General features: G+C 36.1%; 3 protein-coding genes across 9 annotated transcripts; 1 reads left to right on the forward strand and 2 right to left on the reverse strand.

The window, feature by feature from the left end:
- Positions 1-6,721: 6,721 nt before the first annotated feature.
- On the reverse strand, positions 6,722-12,967 carry LOC135147364 (uncharacterized). Of its 6 annotated transcripts, none has more exons than XM_064080555.1 (6): positions 12,065-12,967; positions 9,858-10,628; positions 9,519-9,779; positions 8,875-9,002; positions 8,663-8,788; positions 6,722-8,589 (listed from the first exon to the last, which is right to left on the reverse strand). In XM_064080555.1, exons 1-2 carry the CDS (start codon positions 12,088-12,090, stop codon positions 10,208-10,210), a joined length of 447 nt encoding a protein of 148 aa, XP_063936625.1. In that variant the 5' UTR covers positions 12,091-12,967; the 3' UTR covers positions 6,722-8,589; positions 8,663-8,788; positions 8,875-9,002; positions 9,519-9,779; positions 9,858-10,207. The 6 variants fall into 6 exon arrangements, with proteins under 6 accessions (XP_063936625.1, XP_063936624.1, XP_063936622.1 ...); XM_064080554.1 differs by adding an exon at positions 9,340-9,404 and having other exon boundaries at positions 6,722-8,788; XM_064080552.1 differs by having other exon boundaries at positions 6,722-8,788.
- On the forward strand, positions 7,017-8,710 carry LOC108224390 (tetrahydroberberine oxidase). The gene has a single exon (XM_017398988.2). It carries the CDS (start codon positions 7,017-7,019, stop codon positions 8,604-8,606), a length of 1,590 nt encoding a protein of 529 aa, XP_017254477.1. The 3' UTR covers positions 8,607-8,710.
- A 3,267-nt stretch (positions 12,968-16,234) lies between the features above and the next one.
- On the reverse strand, positions 16,235-18,158 carry LOC108224811 (uncharacterized). Of its 2 annotated transcripts, none has more exons than XM_017399539.2 (4): positions 17,786-18,157; positions 17,409-17,561; positions 17,080-17,299; positions 16,235-16,512 (listed from the first exon to the last, which is right to left on the reverse strand). In XM_017399539.2, exons 1-3 carry the CDS (start codon positions 18,038-18,040, stop codon positions 17,093-17,095), a joined length of 615 nt encoding a protein of 204 aa, XP_017255028.1. In that variant the 5' UTR covers positions 18,041-18,157; the 3' UTR covers positions 16,235-16,512; positions 17,080-17,092. The 2 variants fall into 2 exon arrangements, with proteins under 2 accessions (XP_017255028.1, XP_017255029.1); XM_017399540.2 differs by lacking the exon at positions 16,235-16,512 and adding an exon at positions 16,570-16,953 and having other exon boundaries at positions 17,786-18,158.
- Between the last annotated feature and the right edge of the window lie 1,544 nt (positions 18,159-19,702).

Below are 19,702 nucleotides of genomic sequence, written 5' to 3' on the forward strand. Positions count from 1 at the left end.
GCTGCCAAATTACAGAAAAATTCACTCTAAATTAGGAGAAATTTAACATACCTAATTTACTTACCAACCTTGTGAATGTGGATTCATCAAGAGGCTTTGTGAAAATATCTGCAATCTGTTCTTCACTTGGAACAAAATGCATTTCAACAGTACCAGCCATCACATGTTCTCTTATGAAGTGGTATTTGATGTCAATGTGCTTGGTTCTTGAGTGTTGTACTGGATTTTCAGTTATAGCAATAGCACTGGTGTTGTCACAAAATATTGGGATTTTTGAGAGATTTAATCCATAATCAAGTAATTGATTTCTCATCCACAATAATTGTGCACAACAGCTTCCAGCTGCAATGTACTCAGCCTCAGCTGTAGAGGTTGATACAGAATTTTGCTTTTTGCTAAACCAAGAAATCAATCTGTCACCAAGAAATTGACAGGTGCCAGTTGTACTCTTTCTATCAATTTTGCATCCTGCAAAATCAGCATCTGAATATCCAATTAGATCAAATCCAGAGTCTTTAGGGTACCAAATACCAAGATTTGGTGTTCCCTTAAGATATCTGAATATTCTTTTTATAGCAATAAGATGTGATTCTTTAGGATCAGATTGAAATCTAGCACAGAGACATGTAGAAAACATAATATCTGGTCTACTAGCTGTCAAATATAAAAGAGAACCAACCATGCCTCTATAACTAGAAATGTCCACAGATTTCTCATTAGGACTAACTTCTAATTTAGTGGCTGTTGGCATGGGAGTCTTAGCTTCTTTGCAATCCAATAAATCAAATTTTTTAAGTAGATCATAAATGTACTTAGTTTGATTTATGAATATACCTTCCTTTACTTGTTTAACTTGTAAACCAAGAAAGTAGGTGAGCTCTCCCATCATGCTCATTTCATACTGACTTTTCATAAGATTAGCAAACTTTTTGCAAAGTTTCTCATCTGTAGAACCAAAAATTATATCATCTACATAAATTTGAACCAAAATAAAGGCACCATTTACATTTCTGTAAAATAGTGTTTTATCCACAGTTCCTCTAGAAAAATGATTATCTAACAAGAATTGAGACAGAGTGTCATACCATGCCCTTGGTGCTTGCTTTAGTCCATAGAGTGCTTTTAATAAAAAGTAAACATACTCTGGAAATTCTGGATCCTCAAAACCAGGAGGCTGACTGACATATACCTCCTCTTCCAGTTCACCATTTAGAAAAGCACTCTTGACATCCATTTGATAAACTTTAAAGTTTGCATGAGCAGCATAGGCCAGGAAGATTCTTATTGCTTCCAGTCTTGCAACTGGTGCAAAGGTCTCATCAAAATCAATTCCTTCAGATTGAGAGTACCCTTTAGCAACAAGCCTTGCCTTGTTTCTGGTGACAACTCCATTCTCATCCACCTTGTTTCTGAATACCCACCTTGTTCCTACAATAGTTCTGTTTTTAGGTTTGGGTACCAGCTTCCATACATTGTTTCTCTCAAATTGATTTAATTCTTCTTGCATAGCAAGAACCCAATCAGCATCTTTGAGAGCATCTTCTATGACTTTAGGTTCATCCTGTGAAAGGAATGCACTATACAAACACTCATCTTGAGTTGCTCTTCTTGTTTGTACAGATGCATTTGCATCTCCAATAATTAGCTCAAAAGGATGATCCCTTGTCCACTTTCTCTGTGGTGGAAGTGATTGTCTTGATGATGTGGCTTCATTATTGAAATTCAGGTTTCCATGTTGGAAGGCTCCCCCTAAATTTGACATCTCATTATTTCTAGACTGATTGAAATTTTGAGACATTCTTTCAACTGATGATCTTTGAGGTGTTTCAACTGATCCTTCCAATGTAGTTTCAACTGATGCTTCAGTTGAATTTCCAATTGTAGTTGTTCCTTGCACCAGAGAGTCATCAGTTGGAACATTAATTCCAGGATTAATTCCAACATTTTGAATAATGTCATCATCATCATCACTGTCATACAGATCACCTTCACCTTCATTCTCAAATCTGAGATTATCATGAAATCCTTCATCTGAGAATCCTTGAATCTTCTTATCATCAAAAACCACATGGATTGATTCCATAACAATGTTGGTTCTCAGATTATATACTCTAAATGATTTTCCATCAGAGTATCCAACAAAAATAGCTTCATCTGCCTTGGCCTCAAATTTTCCAAGATTTTCACCTTGATTTCTTAGAACATAACACTTGCATCCAAATACATGAAGAAAGCTAATTGTTGGCTTCTTTCCTTTGAAGAGTTGAAAGGGAGTTAGATTATGAGGTTTGGTAATTAGTGAAATGTTTTGAGTGAAGCAAGCAGTGTTCACAGCTTCAGCCCAAAAATAGGTTGGAAGTTGAGCTTCATTAATCATGGTTCTTGCAGCCTCAATAAGAGTTCTATTCTTCCTTTCAACAACACCATTTTGTTGTGGAGTTCTTGGTGCAGAGAACTCATGAGTAATTCCCTCTTCTTCACAAAATTCTTTCATCACAGAGTTCTTGAATTCTGTTCCATTGTCACTTCTTATCCTTCCAACTTTGACATCTGGATTGTTGTTTAATGCTTTGATATGATTGATGATGATTTTCCCAGCTTCATCCTTAGAATGCAGGAAGAAAGTCCAAGTGAATTTAGAAAAGTCATCAACAATCACTAAGCAATATTTCTTCTTTGAAATGGACATTATGTTGACTGGTCCAAACAAATCCATATGCAAGAGCTGAAGGGGCTTCACAATTGATGAAAGAGTTTTGCTTTTGAAAGAGCTTCTCTTTTGCTTTCCTAGCTGACAAGCTCCACAAAGTCCATCTTTGGAGAATTCCAGCTTAGGTAGACCTCTTACCAAGTCCTTCTTTACTAACTCATTCAGGGTTTTGAAATTTAGATGAGACAGTCTCTTATGCCATAGCCAACTGTCATCTGAGCTTGCTTTGCTGAGAAGGCAAGTTATAGATTCAGACTTTACAGAATTGAAGTCAGCTACATACACATTTCCTTTCCTTTGTCCAATCAGAACCACATTGTTGTCATCTTCTTTGGTGACAACACAGGCTGCAGGAGTGAAATTGACTTTGTAACCTTTGTCACAGAGCTGACTGATGCTAAGCAAGTTGTGCTTAAGACCAGACACCAATGCAACTTCATCAATGATGACATTCTCTTTAGCAATCAAGCCATATCCCATAGTATATCCTTTGCTGTCATCTCCAAAGGTAATGCTAGGGCCAGCTTTCTCCACAAACTTTGTGAGCAGGGAGGAATCACCAGTCATGTGCCTGGAGCATCCACTATCCAAGTACCACAAATTCTTCTTGTGGTTTCCCTGCACACATTTTACAAACAGATCAAGTTGATTTTGGTACCCAAATTGCTTTGGGTCCAGATTTGTTAGTCTTAGCAGCCTTTTCCACTTTCTCAACCTTTTCCTTGGATTGAATTGGTTCAATCTTTGGTTTTGGTTGAGAAATTGGAACATCAACTCTGTTTTCAAACACAGGCCTTTGAGACATGCATAAATTGTTCATTCCATGCAAGTTTGAATGAAATTGAGGTATGTTGAAGGCATTGAAATAAGGATTGAACATATATGGCATGTTAGGTTGAGAATAAGGATTGTGAGGCAATAAACCAGGCATCATATTCATAGCAGATAAATTCATGTGAGGAACAGATGTCATAGGAATAGGCAAGGATAAATTAGGAGCAACCACAGTTTTACAATTAGCAGATAAATGATTTACACTACCACACTTACTGCAGGTTTTCCTAAGAGCACTAGCATTGGGAGTGTAATTGGTGTGCTTGTTAACTCCTATTTTGCCATTTCTATTTCCTTTCTTCTTTTTAGTCTCCTCAGATTTATGCTCACTAGTATCCAACTTCTTCTTGTTCTTGTTACTAGAATGAAGAGTGTTATTAACACTATCAATGGTCTCAGAAGAACTATTCTCACCTTTAACAAAATTCTTTTTAACAGGACCATATTTCTTGTTAAGCTTCTTGAGAATACTCTTGTCAACTGATGAGTTTTTGTTCAACTGATGACTCTCATCAGTTGAGTCTTTGTTCTTCAACTGATGATCATCATCAGTATTCTCATCACCTGAACTATTCTCAGATTTCTCAAGCACTTTCTTATTCCTTTTCCACTCATTTTCTACAAAGGTCTCTCTACCTTGCATGTTGATGATATTGGTGGAAACATCCCTACCAGACTTCCATTTGGCAATAATCTCCTGTTCCTTATCAAGCTGCTTTCTTATGATCTCTTCTCTTTTCAGAACAACCAAGAGATCATCCTTGGCTGTCTGACACTCAATTTTAAGCTTCTCAAACTCAATAAATTGAGCTTCTAATACACTGTTTCTATCACTAAGAAAGGTGTTAGCTTCCTTAATCCTACTATTTTCCTTAGTGAGAGATTTTAAAGAAACATGCAAATGATACAGTTCTGTAGACATTTCATTAATAGTAGCATTGCATTCATCTTTAGTTAACTCAACTAAGTTTGTAGTGAATACCTGACTGCTGCTTCCAGTGTTTTCTTCTTGATCTGTGGAGTTGGCCATTAGAGCTAGATTGACAAACTCCTCCTCTTCATCAGAATCATCTCCAGCTGCCCAATCATCCTTTGTGATGAATGCTCTTTCCTTTTGTTTGAGAAGTTCATAATATTTCTTTTTGTAGTCAATGTTTTCACTTGACTTTTTCTCAACTTTAGGTTTTCTGCACTCATTTGCAAAGTGACCTGCATTCCCACAGTTGAAGCACTTGAATTTTGATCTGTCTACCATGCTTCTATCAGACTTGGGATTGCCTTTAAAAGATTTTGCAGAATTAAAATTCTTTTTGAATTTCAGTTTGGAGAATCTTCTTGACAGGAAGGCTAGATGTTCATCAATTCCATCACTTTCTTCACCAGAATCAGCTACTTCTTTCTCCTTTCTTCTTCCTTTGCTTGACTCTGAGCTCTCCTCTTTGACCAACTTCTCAGTTTCTTCAACTTGAGACTTTCCCTTGTCCTTGACAGTATCCTCCAGAGATGCAACTAGAGCCACAGATGAATGCCCTTTCTTTTGGCTTTTCTCAATCTCTTCATCTTGCTCCATTTCAAGCTCATAAGTCTTTAAGGTTCCATACAGTCTCTCTAGAGTATAGTCTTTAAATTCTTGTGTATTTCTGAGAGAGACTGTCATGGGTTTCCATTCTTTAGGAAGAGCTCTTAAGAATTTCAAGTTTGAATCCTTAACTTGATATACTCTTCCAAAGAGCTTAAGACCATTTAACAGTTTTTGAAATCTGTTAAATGTATCACTCAAACTTTCACCAGCCTTGAAATGGAATGACTCATATTGTTGAATCAGAAGCTGCATCTTGTTTTCTCTAACTTGCTCATTCCCTTCACAGATGGTCCTGATGGTGTCCCAAACTTCTTTGGCACTTGTGCAGCTAATAACACTATCAATCATTTCTTGATCCAAACCATTGAACAGAAGATTCATGGTTTTCTTGTCCTTGTGCACTTCTTCAGTATCTTCTTGAGAATATTCATGGATAGGTTTTGGAATCATCTTACCTACCATGTCTTCACCATCAGCTCCCATACTTGTGCAGACCTTCATGGGGACATGAGGTCCTTTTTCAATACAGTTCACATAGCTTTCATCAATGGACAACAGATGCAGATGCATTCTCACTTTCCAGTGAAAATAGTTGTCTTTGTCAAGAACAGGTATCTTCACTCCAGCATCCTTCTTTCCCATCTTTCTCTAGCAGTGTTGATCTTTTTCCCTGTTTGTTGGGAACCTCGCTCTGATACCAATTGTTATTTTACACCAACTATGAGAAAGATTGTAGAAGGGGGGGTTGAATACAATCTTTTACAAACTTAAAAGATTCAAGAATAATACACTAAGAACACAGTAAACAGAAAAACACCAAGTATTAAAAATACGGGTGGATTGAATGATCCACCCGTGAGATTTTATATAGAAGAATCTGTGGATTGTTTTACAATTCGCACAGCTGCTGGTTCATCACTCAAAACTAGTTCTAACTCTCAGATTTTTCTCTCAAGTAATTTGAACAAGTTCAACTGATGCTACTAACTTGGTTATATACTCCAAGTTTTACAAAGCTTCTAGCTAGAATACAAAATGCACTCTAATCTAAAAACAATGCTGCACAACTTTGTCTTATGCATGCTTTCTGAGATGTCTTCATCTTTGACCATCATCTTGATTTGATCCAGATTGCACTGCATGAGATAAGTATGTTTCTGCTTCTTCTTTATTTTCCTAATTAGGCTTCCATGTCTATTTTAGTGTAATTCGATCCATGTGATTTGTCAGACTTAAGCTCTAGTCACTTTCAACTGCTCTTTGCTTCATCAGTTGAAGGTTCTGGTTGCTTTCAACTGCTATTGACTTTATCAGTTGAATGCCTGGCTCATCAGTTGAATGAATTACAAACTCCATCCGTTGAATGCTGTTCCAGTCTTATCAGTTGAATTCCTCAGCATTATCCGTTGAACACTTTGTCTTCAGTTGAATGCTTGATTTTCATCAGTTGAAACATCATCCAGTCTTTATCAGTTGAACAGTTACATCTCATCAGTTGAATATCCTTCACTTAGATAAAATTACATGGCATTGGATATTTACAATTAGCCATCCTATTCTACCCATCCGTTGATAATTCCCAAAGACAAGAAATGTAACAATTACAACTGAAATTTGATAAGGATTCTAAGTAAGACATGTTACAAAAATGTTTATGTTATCATCAAAAATTATTGATTCCTAACAATGAAGCATTTTCCTTTTCTTATACACGTCGGCCCCGACTTATATCGAATAAACGCTAAAAATAATGCTAGTTTGGACTTCGGGTTCCGTCACTGCTTGTTACCAGCTCTCGAATGCATCCTTATTGCTGTCTTGGTTGTATACCTATAAATAGCAGCTACTATCGTACTATTTGATCACATCTCATTTTAACATCATTTCATCATGCATTCTTCTTGGGTTCTTTTGTTAGCTTTTCTTCCTGTTTTTATAACTTTTTCGTGGCCAGCTTCTGCAGAAGTGGCTAGCCAGAATTTTGTTCAATGTCTTTCTCGTTCTTCTCTAAACCCGGATACAACTTCTAGTGTCACATTCACCCCGAGTAACTCTTCCTTTACGTCGATTCTAAATGCCCGAATAGACAACTTGTTGTTCGCCACACCAGCAACACCGAAACCTCAAGTCATTGTCACACCCGCTCAAGAATCGCAGATCCAAGCTGCGATTCTGTGCGCACGTAAAAACGCCTTGTCGATCAGGTTCCGAGGAGGCGGTCATGACTTCGAGGGCCAATCATATCGAGCAACAGAGCCTTTCGTGTTGCTCGATATGATTAATTTTCGACAAGTGAATATCGACTTAACAAGTTCAACCGCGTGGGTTGGCGCGGGCCTAACACTAGGCGAACTTTACTACCGAATTTCGGAGAAGAGTTCGACACTCGGATTTCCTGCTGGCCTTTGGTCTACAGTTGGCGTCAGCGGATTTCTCGGAGGAGGAGGCTACGGCATGATGAAACGAAAGTATGGTCTTGCTGCGGATAACACGCTTGATGCTCGTTTCATCGATGTAAATGGCCAAATTCACAATAGGAAATCGATGGGAGAAGATTTGTTTTGGGCTATTCGGGGAGGTGGAGTGTCTAGTTTCGGAATTGTTGTTTCCTGGAAAATACAACTTGTTCCTGTCCCCGAAACCGTGACGATTTTTGCAGCTGCGAGAACATTGGAACAGAACGGGGCAGAGCTTTTTCGACGCTGGCAATCAGTGGCTCCGAATTTCGACGAAAGAGATCTTGACGTTCGAAGTGTAGTTGACACATTACTAAGCAATTCGAGTGCTCGCGAAGATAAGAAAACAGTACGGTTCGTATTTCAATCCTTGTTTCTTGGTAAAATTGATAGACTGCTTCCGATCATGCAAAAGGAATTTCCCGAATTAGGCTTGGTTAGAGAAGATTGCGTCGAGCTGAGTTGGATTCGGTCTGCCCCATTCTTCTCAAATTTCACACTCGGAACGCCTCCAGAAATCCTGCTGGACAGGAACGCGATTCCACGGAGTGCTTACAAGGGAAAATCAGGGTTCGTGAGGGTGCCGATTTCTGCACAAGGCCTCACCGGCGTCTGGGACAGGATGCTACGGCTTCCTGTTCAGACAGCAGTTCTGCAATTTACGCCATTTGGAGGGAAAATGGATGAATATACGGAGTCCTCACTTCCATTTCCACATCGTCCTGGTGTCTTGTACATGTACAACCTTGGAATCAATCTCGACGAGGATGCTACAGAACGCCTCAACTGGATCGATGAATTGTTCATCTACTATGCACCTTATGGTACGAATAGTCCAAGGACTTCGTACGTGAATTATCTTGATCTTGATATTGGACAAGGTAGTCGGACTTATGCAGAAGCAAGCGTCTGGGGCAGAAAATATTTTGGTAACAATTTCGACAGATTGCTGAGAGTGAAGGCTGCTGTTGATCCTGCAAATTTCTTCAGGCATGGCCAAAGTATTCCTGTTTTTCGCAAATGATCATTCATATGTGTAGTGTGTTTGTTTCCTTCAGCATGTGGCAGATTGAAATCTACCTTCTGCACTAGCATGAATGAATGCATAATAAATCTTCCACCAACAAACATACGGATCAGCTCCAGCAGTACTCTGAATCAACTGGCGATTAGTTATTTCGCCATAATGCGGATGAATTATTATGTCTGCAAAGTTTTGACATATATGTTAGAACATCTTACGAACTAAATAATATCAAGCGATAAAATCTATAATCATTGTTACAACTTACACCAATGCAGATCCAAAATATTATTTGGTGCACGTACGACATCGCACCAGCAATCCCAAAAACCTATAATCACTTGACACCAACTTGGGGCACACATAGAAGTGGCTTCTTGATCAGAATCCGAGGAGCTGCAGGTCATGATTTCGAGGGTCAATCATATCAACTATTAAGAAATAGAGCCTTTTGCAAGCATACAGGCAGCGATCTTACAATACACAAAATGCATTGATTAGCAATTTAATTGACATTAGACTTTCACCCTGGCATATATGTTTGGCTGCAGTGTCATACAAGATTTTCGATCGTCGACAATGCAGCATGTATAGCTTAGCTGAGGAGCTAACAAGAAAATTTCAAAAAAAATCTAAAGGTGTCAATCTCCAAAAAATGTAATTTTGCGGCCTTGTTTTAAAGTTCACTGTCAAGTTCATTTGATAACTTCTCGTTGTATTCACAGAAACTTACAGTGGCGTGCTTAATTAGGTTGCAGTCACAGCGGATCTAGTAAAGGGTTCAGGAGCCACACCTCCCTACCACATCAGAATTTGACTTCTTTTACCATTTTACATTTTACAACAGTACTGAAATAAAAATTTACAAACACAGAGATATTTTTAAAAATTTGCTTGGTGTAATTGTAAAACCTGCATCTGATTCGAGCAGTGTTGTCAATGGTAGATGCAGCAGCTCCTGGGCTTAATCACCTTCTGGGGAAAAAAAAATTAGTAAAAATTATAATATTGTTTGATAATAATTTCTTTTCTTTGTTTTTCACTTTGGACAAGAAATATTTATCTTTTCTCAGTTCACGAGCTGCTTCTTTAGCTTCACGGTTTAGAAGCTTTCACAACTTTTTGCCCTCAGCTCGTTCACGATCTGGATCATAGTCTCTACCCTTCACGAAACTGCAGGATAAAGTGTATATAAACAATAAGTACTTCACAACTTAATAGCAATGTGAGTGTTTAACCAAAAATGCTTACTTTTCTTCAAATTTCGGATTAAGCAACTTTATGGGCACTGGCTTTTGCTACCACATTTCCAAGGGACGACACAAGGTGTGATGCTCATCAGCCTTCTTTTCTATGAGGTCAGCAACATTTGGAGTTCAGCTTGTAATTCACTAGGCATGTACACTTGTCCTGCCGGTGCTCACAGAACTTTTGAAAGTGCCAAGAATATTTTAGGGAAGGAGTTAAATCCTTCATAGACGGTAACATATTCACGCAGAGTTTCAATTACTGCTACAAGTATGCTTGCCCTGTGTAAGTACAGAAATCTTAGAGCATTCCCAACAGAGACACTGAGTTGATATTGCAGCTGATCATTAGTGTCAAACAAGATTAGGATCTGACAGAATCATTTGCTTTTGCTTGATTCCTGTCAACTTTTTGTGGGCTTCAAATACATGGTGCTCATCATCTTCAGCGTCCTCGTCATCATCATCAACACTATTTTCTTTATTTCCTGTTCTGCTACCTTCAATTTCCAAATCTGTATCAAACTTGTCATCATCACTTTGTTCCCAGTCCTTTGAAGATGAAGGCTTTTTGCAATCTTCTTCACTGTCATTATCATCATCCCCAGTTTCTTCTTCATCATCATACCCACCACACTCTGAGCCCTCGGAAGAGGTACCTTCTTCACTCTCAACTTCATCCGCATGTTTTTCCAACATATCCTTCATTTCTGGAACCATCAACATCTTCCTCACTTGACTCGTCAGCAGCATGCATATGCTTCTGGAGCTCTTCCTATAATTACAGGTCATCAAACAAGTTAAGATAGCAAAGCACACTCTGAAAAGAAGGCGCTATAAAAGCCTTCACAAAAATAAAAATAAGTAACTGCAAAAAAAATACAGATAATAATATTTTCAAGAAATAAATCCTGTGCAATTTCTCCTCCTGTGCAATTTCTTCAGGAGTCTTAAACATTTCTAAGAAATCTTATCAACCTATAGTCTAGAAAGCTATGAAGCCTAAACATTTCTGAGAATCGAGAAGGCTAAATTAAAATATTTCCATCAACAAACATAACATTGTTGTACAACTTCAAAAGAGAATCATGCCCCCCCAACATGATGAAAATAGGTGTTAGGATATGAATATGGCTCTCAAAATATACAGAGGGGGTGAAAGAATATTTGCCTTCTTCATTTACTTTCTTAAAACTGTTTTATACAAGTATGAAAGACAGAGTAGTCCCGATCTTGCGCATGATTAAGTGCTTTCAATTGTAAATAAATCAACCAAAGGAAATTACCAATCTAACATAACATTAGTGTGATGTGCAACAATCCGAATTAAGAAGGAATTCAGCTTCTACTTTAAAAGGCAATAATATTCTTACTTGTTAACAATCAGACTAATAGCTCCGATCACAGGCAGGGACAAAAATATTAATATAACACAGATTCCACATAAAACAGTCATTCATACTAATAGCTCCAAAAGACAATCCAGTACATTAAAGCTGAGATCTGGAGAGTCTGCTACTAATTGCTTTACAAGTCTGTTTAAGCATACAAAAGTTTAAAAGCAATAATAACAAGGTAGTCCACAATCAGCTCTAGTACATAGCTAAATAACAAAGAACTCTTGCACTTCACATACTAATACTTAAAAGTTATTTGCCACCAATCAGAATATAAACACCAGCGTAAAAAATGGTTAAGACTGTCAGATCCTGCAGGAGGTCCAAAAATAATTAAACACCGTCTTGCAACGAACAATAAAATAGGCAATGCTATGAAAAACTCTGTAATGTTCCATGCCACATTCATTCTACCTATCCCCCTAAACTGGTTAGCATACTTTTCATACACACAATATATAGATTGGACAATCAAATCCAATCAAATATAGTAAAACTCAAAAATAAAACGATTTGTTACAGATAATCACACAGATACTGAAACTGACATTGAAAAACAAAACCTGGACCGTTCACAAAAGTTTCCTTGTATTAGTTTGAAGTAAGTTCCAACAAATTAATGAAAAAGAGCATTCAATTATGATGTGAATTATGAACAGGAGTTTCAGGCATACCCCTACATACCGGGCAAAGAGCATTCAATTATGATGTGAATTATGAACAGAAGTTTCAGGCATACCCCTACATACCGGGCAAAGAGCATTCAATTATGATGTGAATTATGAACAGGAGTTTCAGGCATACCCCTACATACCGGGCATACATCATTAATTCGAACATGTTTCTCTAGAAGCACAATTAAAGTCGGTAAACAGTCTGCACATGCTCGCCAAACCAGATCTTTTATTTTCGGTGGAATGTTAAGATTCCAAGCTGATGCTAGAACGCTGAATTATCATTAGTACTCCATCGCCCATGATCCACCTCAAGCTAGTTAAATTATAATTTATTACTTCCTTGCCACTAGATAAGTTGATATTTTCTTTTGACTTTTTCTTTCCTGTCCACAACCCAAATTTTGTTTTTTTAGTAGTGATAGTCCTAAACTATTTATTTATTTAACATTTTTACTTATTTCGGGAAACAGATATGTCCTTAGGTAAAGTCATTCTTCACTCCACATCTATGATTATGTTACAAGTTTATGACTGGACATAAAAATGAAGACATGACCAGGACATGGTACCTGAAATATTAAGGAACAAGACTTTCTCATATTTCTTTTCTTCAAAAAAGTTCCATTGTTGGCTAAGTTACTTCTGAGACTTGTGTCCCAATGGCTCGAACTATCAGAACTATACGAATTACCTGTTCTGGGTTAAATATTCGCACAAGTTACTAAAGTTGGTTATTGAGCCCTGACCTGTGTATGAGTACTCTTATACGAAGGTAAAGCATAAAACATTAAATCACATGATGGCGCTCTTTTAAAATGAATGCCACAAACCAAGTCTCTACTACTCTTCACATTGCATAAATGTTCATGGTCCATGGACACACCTTATCTGCATGGTATAATGTGCTTTAATATGCAAAAATAAATAAACTTCGAATACAGAAGAATTAACATCCATTTGCATTCTTTGGAGCTTTAGAAGATCCGGAGAAAAGTAAGCGATCAGCTTCATAATCTGCATCACCTTGAACAACAATGATTTTTTTTTTTTTTTTTGGGGTGTGGGGGGGGGGGGGGGGGGGGGGGGGGTGGGTCTGCCACGCTAATTTCTTCTCTGTAACATGATTTCCCAGATCAAATTCATCATTTCTCCGTACCATTGCCGTGGTTATTAAGCCAGATTATAAAACCAAGCCTTCTAGGGATCATGCTTAGAAATAAGATGCTAACATTGTGACAACCCTGATCAAATCTAGAGTCTTTTTCGAAAATCGGGTCAAGTCTCAATTCCGAGTCCGGAATAAGCTGAAGCATACGGTCCGGAATAAGCTGAAGCATACGGTCTCAATGCAGCCAACTGGGGAAAACAACAAGTCCACCATTGGCCCCCAAAAATCATGATTTATTGTTGCATTAGTAGTAGTACTTTACCTTATAAATTGAACAGAAGTCCTCAATCTTATCGATGTAGGACTGGATTGTTATAAACTTCCCCACTTAAAATCCTGACGTACTCGTCAAGCCTGAACATACAACCCAAAAGTTCAAGATTGCACCTCTCTAGTCATTACTAGCCTTTAACCCGTGCGAAGCACGGGCAGTTATAGAATTCGTAATTTATTAATTATAATTTAAATTTTAACATCATCTTATTAGTATTTAAATATTAATGAATTAGATTTTAATCTGATTATATTTACCAACTGATTACATTTTTTGGACGATTACGAATTATACCACTATCTGTTTATTATAATATATAGTATATAAATAATATATAAATTATATTTAAAAGAATAATCGTGGAGTTTTTTATCTTGTATTACATCACAAGTGTTTGTAATTTGAACGGTATAAAACTCTTTAATATTGTAAGAGCAAGAGAAGTCTACATGTGACCAACTTGTAGTTATAAAGGAGATGACCAAACCAAAATTTTGTACGACTACAAATTAAACCTATGTTGGCTTATTATATTATAGTATAGATAGATGAGATAAACCAGCTGTTTCGTGTCCCCACCTCCGGATCAATATCCATTGTGGGATGATACCACCAGTTTTCGTGTCCCCACTTTTGACAATTTGACGCATCAAGATTTCGAGAGTCGATTCTGATATCATATGTGACAACTCGGGTAAATCTCGAGACTTTTTCAAAATCCAGGTCAAGTCCTGAATCCGAGTCTGAAATAATCGAAGCATATTATCTCAAATGTAACCACCTTGGATAAACAACAAGCTCCTCAAAAGATCATAATTTGTTGTGCACTTAGCAGTAGTATTTTATCTTATAAACTGAACAGAAATCCTCAATTGGTATATGAGACTGGAGTGTTACAAACGTGAATATCATCAATTCTCGCAGCACAATAAAGTCTAAAAATCAATATCCATTATAATTACTATATGTTGGTGTTTCAAAAAATGAAGTACAGCCTATGCAAAGTTAACTTTAAGTAGCTATTTGGTATGGCATCAATTAACTTAAGGTCCTGCAAATTAACTTTTAAATCAGTAAAATACTTTCCAAGGCAATAATACATTTTGCAATAGTTAATAATCATGTTTTTCAAAACTATTAAACATCTAAACAATGTGAATTTTAGTAAAAAAAAATTGACAAGACCTATTTTTATCCGCACCAGATACACGTTCACAAGCATTTGTAAGTCATCGGGGTCGTTTGGGTTAACTTAAAAAAAATGACATCTTGCTTAAATTAAAGAAGTGGAATATAAGTGAGAATTAAATAAGTTAATAAAGTGTTTGGAAAAAAGGTAGAAGCTGTGAGAGAGAAGCTAGTATTCTTAGCTTCTAAAGTGCTTCTACTTATTTACACAAACTGATAAAAAAAGCAGAAGCCAGAAACAACTTCTGATTCTTCTTCCCAAACAAACCCATCATCAATCTCTTTAAAATGCATTATCAAAAGATAGAAATGTATAATTCTAAAATCCTCATAACAATTTAAGGTGATGAGAAAATATACGTTCACACTCTTCCAAATTGTTTTGAAAAATTGAATTAAACAGTGAACCAAATTTTTCCTAAACAGAAAAAAGTTAGACACAGTGTCCCGTAACCAATTTACCAAATTTGACGACCCACAAATCTTAAAAGGGGAAAAATAAGAACACTGAAGATCCATCTAGAGAGGGGGTTGTGAATATCAAGAATCGGATATAATTGATTTAAAAACTTTATTAGAAAATAACTGAATAGTCAAATATTAATCGTGTAATATAATGTTATAATAAATTTAATATATACTACTCTTATTTACAATAAAACATGCCACTTAAAAATAAACTGACACTAACAAATCGAATCTTAAAATTAAAATAGTTAACTGTTTATAATTATCAATTAGAGACTTTTCTAATAAATGGGAATTCTTAAAACTATTCATAGCTCGTAGGTAATTAAGAATAATGAGCAATACTTTAACATCTATGAACCAAACATTTTCAAAAGAAAAGCATATATGAACCACATATGTTTGAAGTAGAATTCTGTTGGTGGAATCAAACAAGTGTTTTCTTCTACCTCTGATATTATATCATTTTAAATTTATTCTTTTTGTAATTTAAGGTGATAGCATTGAAAAAAAATGATGATGCAAATCGAAAATAAAAAATTTGTGAGCGAAACTATATCAACGACAGCTATATATATGTTATGTTTCTCAATATAGCAAACAATTCGGCAGTCCGACATTGAGAAACATACCTGTTTTGATTAAAAAAATATAATAAGATAAGGACATAAATTCCCCAGAAATTGCAAGGCACATCTTGCACAGTTGCACATTTTTAAGGCACAATTGTAAACATAATCAGCTACAGTCTAGAAGGCTACGAAGCCTATACATTTCTAAGAATTGAGAAGGCTAAATAAAAACATTTCCATCAACAAACATCATATTGTTGTACAACTTCAAAAGAGAATCATGTTGGATGAAAATAGGTGTTCGGATATGAATATGGCTCTCAAAAGTCAAAATATACAGAGGGGGTGAAAGAATATTTGCCTTCTTTCATTTACTTTCTTAAAACTGATTTAAACAAGTATGAAAGACAGAGGAGTCCTGATCTTGCGCATGATTAAGTGCTTTCAATTGTAAATAAATCAACCAAAGGAAATTACCAATCTAACATATTGTTAGTGTGATATGCAACAATCCGAATTAAGAAGGAATTCAGCTTCTACTTTAAAAGGCAATAATATTCTAATATTCTTACTTGTTAACAATCAGACTAATAGCTCCGATCACGGGCAGGGACAAAATATTAATATAGCACATAGATTCTACATAAAACAGTCATTCATACTAATAGCTCCAGAGGAAAATTACGTACATTTAAGTTGGAATCTGGAAAGTCTGCTACCAATTGCTCCACAAGTCAATTTAAGCATACAAAAGTTTAAAAGCAATAATAAGAAGGTAGTCCACAATCAGTTCTTGTACATATACATAGTTAGATAACAAAGAAGTCTTGCACTTCACATACTACTACTTTAAGTTATTTGCCACCCATCATAACATAAACACCAGCGATAAAACATGGTTGACACTGTTAGATCCTGCAGGAAGTCCAAAAAAATTAAACACTGCGTTGCAACTAACAGTAAAATAGGCAATGCTATGAAAAGCTCAATGTTCTATTCCTAAACTGGTTAACATACTTGTAATACACACAATATATAGATTGGACAATCAAATCCAATCAAATACAGTAAAACTAAAAAATACAACAATTTGTTACAGATAATCACACAGATACTGAAATTGACATTGAAAAACAAAACCTGGACCTTGATCTTAGCCTCGTATTTTGAGTTTGTTCATTGGGAGAATCCTGAACCTAGATGCCCAAATTTATAACAAATCACAACTTTCAATCTAGGAAATCCTGAACCTAAATCCCGCTGCTTGTGCTTTACAATTAATAACATTCAAGAGGGGTAAATGCTTTGATTTTATGCTCCCACAGATGAATTTTCTACATCTCCATTAAAAAATGGCTAAAAAAGCACAAAAACAGATTAATATAGAGATAGACGTTGACTCATGCTAACATGAAAAGACAGCAATACAAAAAAAACGTGGAGAAAAATATCCAAGGAAAAGAGAGAGAGAGACACACTAACATCAATTTCAGCTTCAAGGGCAATAAAAGCGAGGAGGCTGCCTGATCCGAACAAAATCAACAGTTCTCTCGGTAATAGGGATATGGATATCAACTTTAGCTTCAAAAGTTTCAGTGATGTCTTCAGTTGCATCGTGGGCTTCAAATGTGAGATAGTACCTATATGGACAAACAGCCTCAACGTTTACCTTGATCACATGCACGTCTCCGAAGTGTTTACCCTGTCAAATTTAAAAATTTCCAAAACAAAGCTACAAGGTTAGGTCTACATGGTTGCGGTATCTAAAAACGTTACACAGTACTCTGGGAAAAAAAAAAAAAAAAAAAAACCTTTTCGCCATTATACTGATTAATGGCTTGTTCAGCACACTCGATCATTTCAGGTAAATAGAAGGCACCTCTGTTGATATTCGCTTCCGGGTCGTAACAAGTAAGGATCACACTAGCATCACCCACATGCGAATAGTCTTGGACATCAAATCCCTACAGCATTTACAAAAATAGATTCTAAAACGTAAACTACAAGAACAAGTCGAGAATCAAAATTCAGACAATTGCATCAAAATAAAAGCTTGATATTATCATGGGCGGATGCAGGAATTTTAAAACGTAAAATTTGATTCTAGGGGACACGTATTCCCAGATGCCCCTTAATAGATCCTTCAAATTTTACGAAAAAAGTAAAATACGCAAGAGAGGGGACTCACATCTGTCTCATACAAATCAAGTTCGAGACTGGCGATGTCTCGAAAAGTCATAGGATGAGTACCATCAGACAAGACTTCATTCTCATCTTCATCCTGTTCGAGATAAGCCCTGTTTTTAAAAGTGTCCATAAACAACTTCAATCGTTCTTCTCTTGGAGGTATCTCTTTGGTCAGCTCATCCAGTTTCTGTTTTTTAACATCCGCCTTGTCTTGTGAAACCCCAAGAGGATGCTTGCTGCTGCTGCTCATCTCCATCTCGATTGCTTTGCGCCTAAAACTATTAACCCTAATTTCTTGTCTTACCCCGGCCCCAATAATATAGATACCCACACTCAACGGCCTGGCCGAACACACTCTGGGCCTTCCGACCCGGATTATCCGATTTTGTTTTTTTCTTTTCTGTTTGTAAGGAATTATCCAATTTTCAAATTCGTTAAAGAAGAAAAATGTATAAAAGATGCCTAGTGAAAAGTCGTATTTTAATTCCAAAAATAAGAAATTATTTCTAAAAACATATATTTATTAATATATTGTTTTACTCCCTCAAATTCTTTTTACTAATTTACGCATAATCTAAAGAACCAAATATAATAATAAATGATATTATTGGATTCATATTTATGAGTATTTAAATACTGTGGAATGTTTATATTTAATTCGAACACGAAATTGAAGATATTGAAACGAAAGTCAAACAGACACGTAGCAAAGAAACTGAATTTGGGGCACGTTATCCAGATTCTTCTAGTACCGCAACAATATAAAATAATGATCCAAATTGGATCAATCAACAGCACTAATCCAAACATCACTTGCTGACCAGTTTTAAGATTTTATACAACCAGTTTTGACTATAATAATTAATAAAGTGGACCAGTATTAAAAATATTGCTGAATCATAGGAAATTCAAAGTTTAGAATGCTGGAGGAGTGATATCAGGGATTCAAAGTATACATATTAGGCTATTAACTCAGGGAGGATTGGTGACATAATTAATCTAGACACAACATGATCATATATCATAACCAAAATTTAAGCAGTGATTATCGATCATGATATTATATAACCTGACCAAGATTCCATTACTTTGTACATAACTATTCTACTACCTAATACAGAACAAAACAAATTTCTCACCATGGAAAAAGCAGTACTTCTGGCCACTGAAGGAGAATCAGAAAAGCTACAAGTGAAGTCCAATGAGCTAGAAGTAATTACCAATCCAACACTGGTGTTGGATTCTGATTTCGTGGAAATCCCTAAAGTTTTATATGGACGAATGATGTCCGGGAAATCAGTGAACAAAGTGGGGCTAAAGAATATGTTTGAATCCTTGTGGCAGAACAGTGGAGGTGTGAGGATTGAGGATTACACCGAAGGTATAGTTATTTTTACGTTTGAATCTGAAGCGGTGAAGAATAGAGTAATCAGAGGGCAACCATGGTATTTCACATAAGTGAACTATACTAAAAACATATAATCTATTTTAAAAGTAGTAAAGTCTAGTTAAGATAATTCTCTTGTTGGAAAGATCAGGATAAGTTAAAGTTATACTCTATTAAAGTGCTGAATATGTACTGATTGAATACTTACGTAAACTATACTAAAAACAAAATAATTTTTTAAAAAAACTACTAAATTCTGTTGAATATAATTCTCTTCTCGGATTTTAGGACAGATAAGAGTTATACTTCACTAGAGAACTTAAAATGTGTCTCGATTGATTATTTACATGAACTATAATAAAAAATAAATAATCTAGGTTAAAACGACTAAAGATTATCTAGCATAGATCTCTCATCACGTTGAATTGTTTTTTGCAGATGATTAATTTCAATAAATCCATACTGTTTTTCTCCCCAAACACGAACGAAGAGATACGCTCTGACTTTAAAAGTGCATTAAATATGCAAACG

Source organism: Daucus carota, chromosome 6 (assembly GCF_001625215.2).
Source record: "Daucus carota subsp. sativus chromosome 6, DH1 v3.0, whole genome shotgun sequence".
Classification (NCBI taxonomy): Eukaryota; Viridiplantae; Streptophyta; class Magnoliopsida; order Apiales; family Apiaceae; genus Daucus; species Daucus carota.

Excerpts from the sequence above, each read along its gene's own strand:
- LOC108224390 (XM_017398988.2), top strand. The coding sequence starts at position 7,017 with ATGCATTCTTCTTGGGTTCTTTTGTTAGCTTTTCTTCCTGTTTTTATA.
- LOC108224811 (XM_017399539.2), bottom strand. The coding sequence starts at position 18,040 with ATGGAGATGAGCAGCAGCAGCAAGCATCCTCTTGGGGTTTCACAAGAC. Across the intron at positions 17,562-17,785 it reads TTGATTTGTATGAGACAGAT|GGATTTGATGTCCAAGACTA; the intron begins GTGAGTCCCCTC and ends TAAATGCTGTAG. Across the intron at positions 17,300-17,408 it reads ATCAGTATAATGGCGAAAAG|GGTAAACACTTCGGAGACGT; the intron begins GTTTTTTTTTTT and ends TAAATTTGACAG.
- LOC135147364 (XM_064080555.1), bottom strand. The coding sequence starts at position 12,090 with ATGTTCGAATTAATGATGTATGCCCG. Across the intron at positions 10,629-12,064 it reads GAATTAATGATGTATGCCCG|GAAGAGCTCCAGAAGCATAT; the intron begins GTATGTAGGGGT and ends CTGTAATTATAG.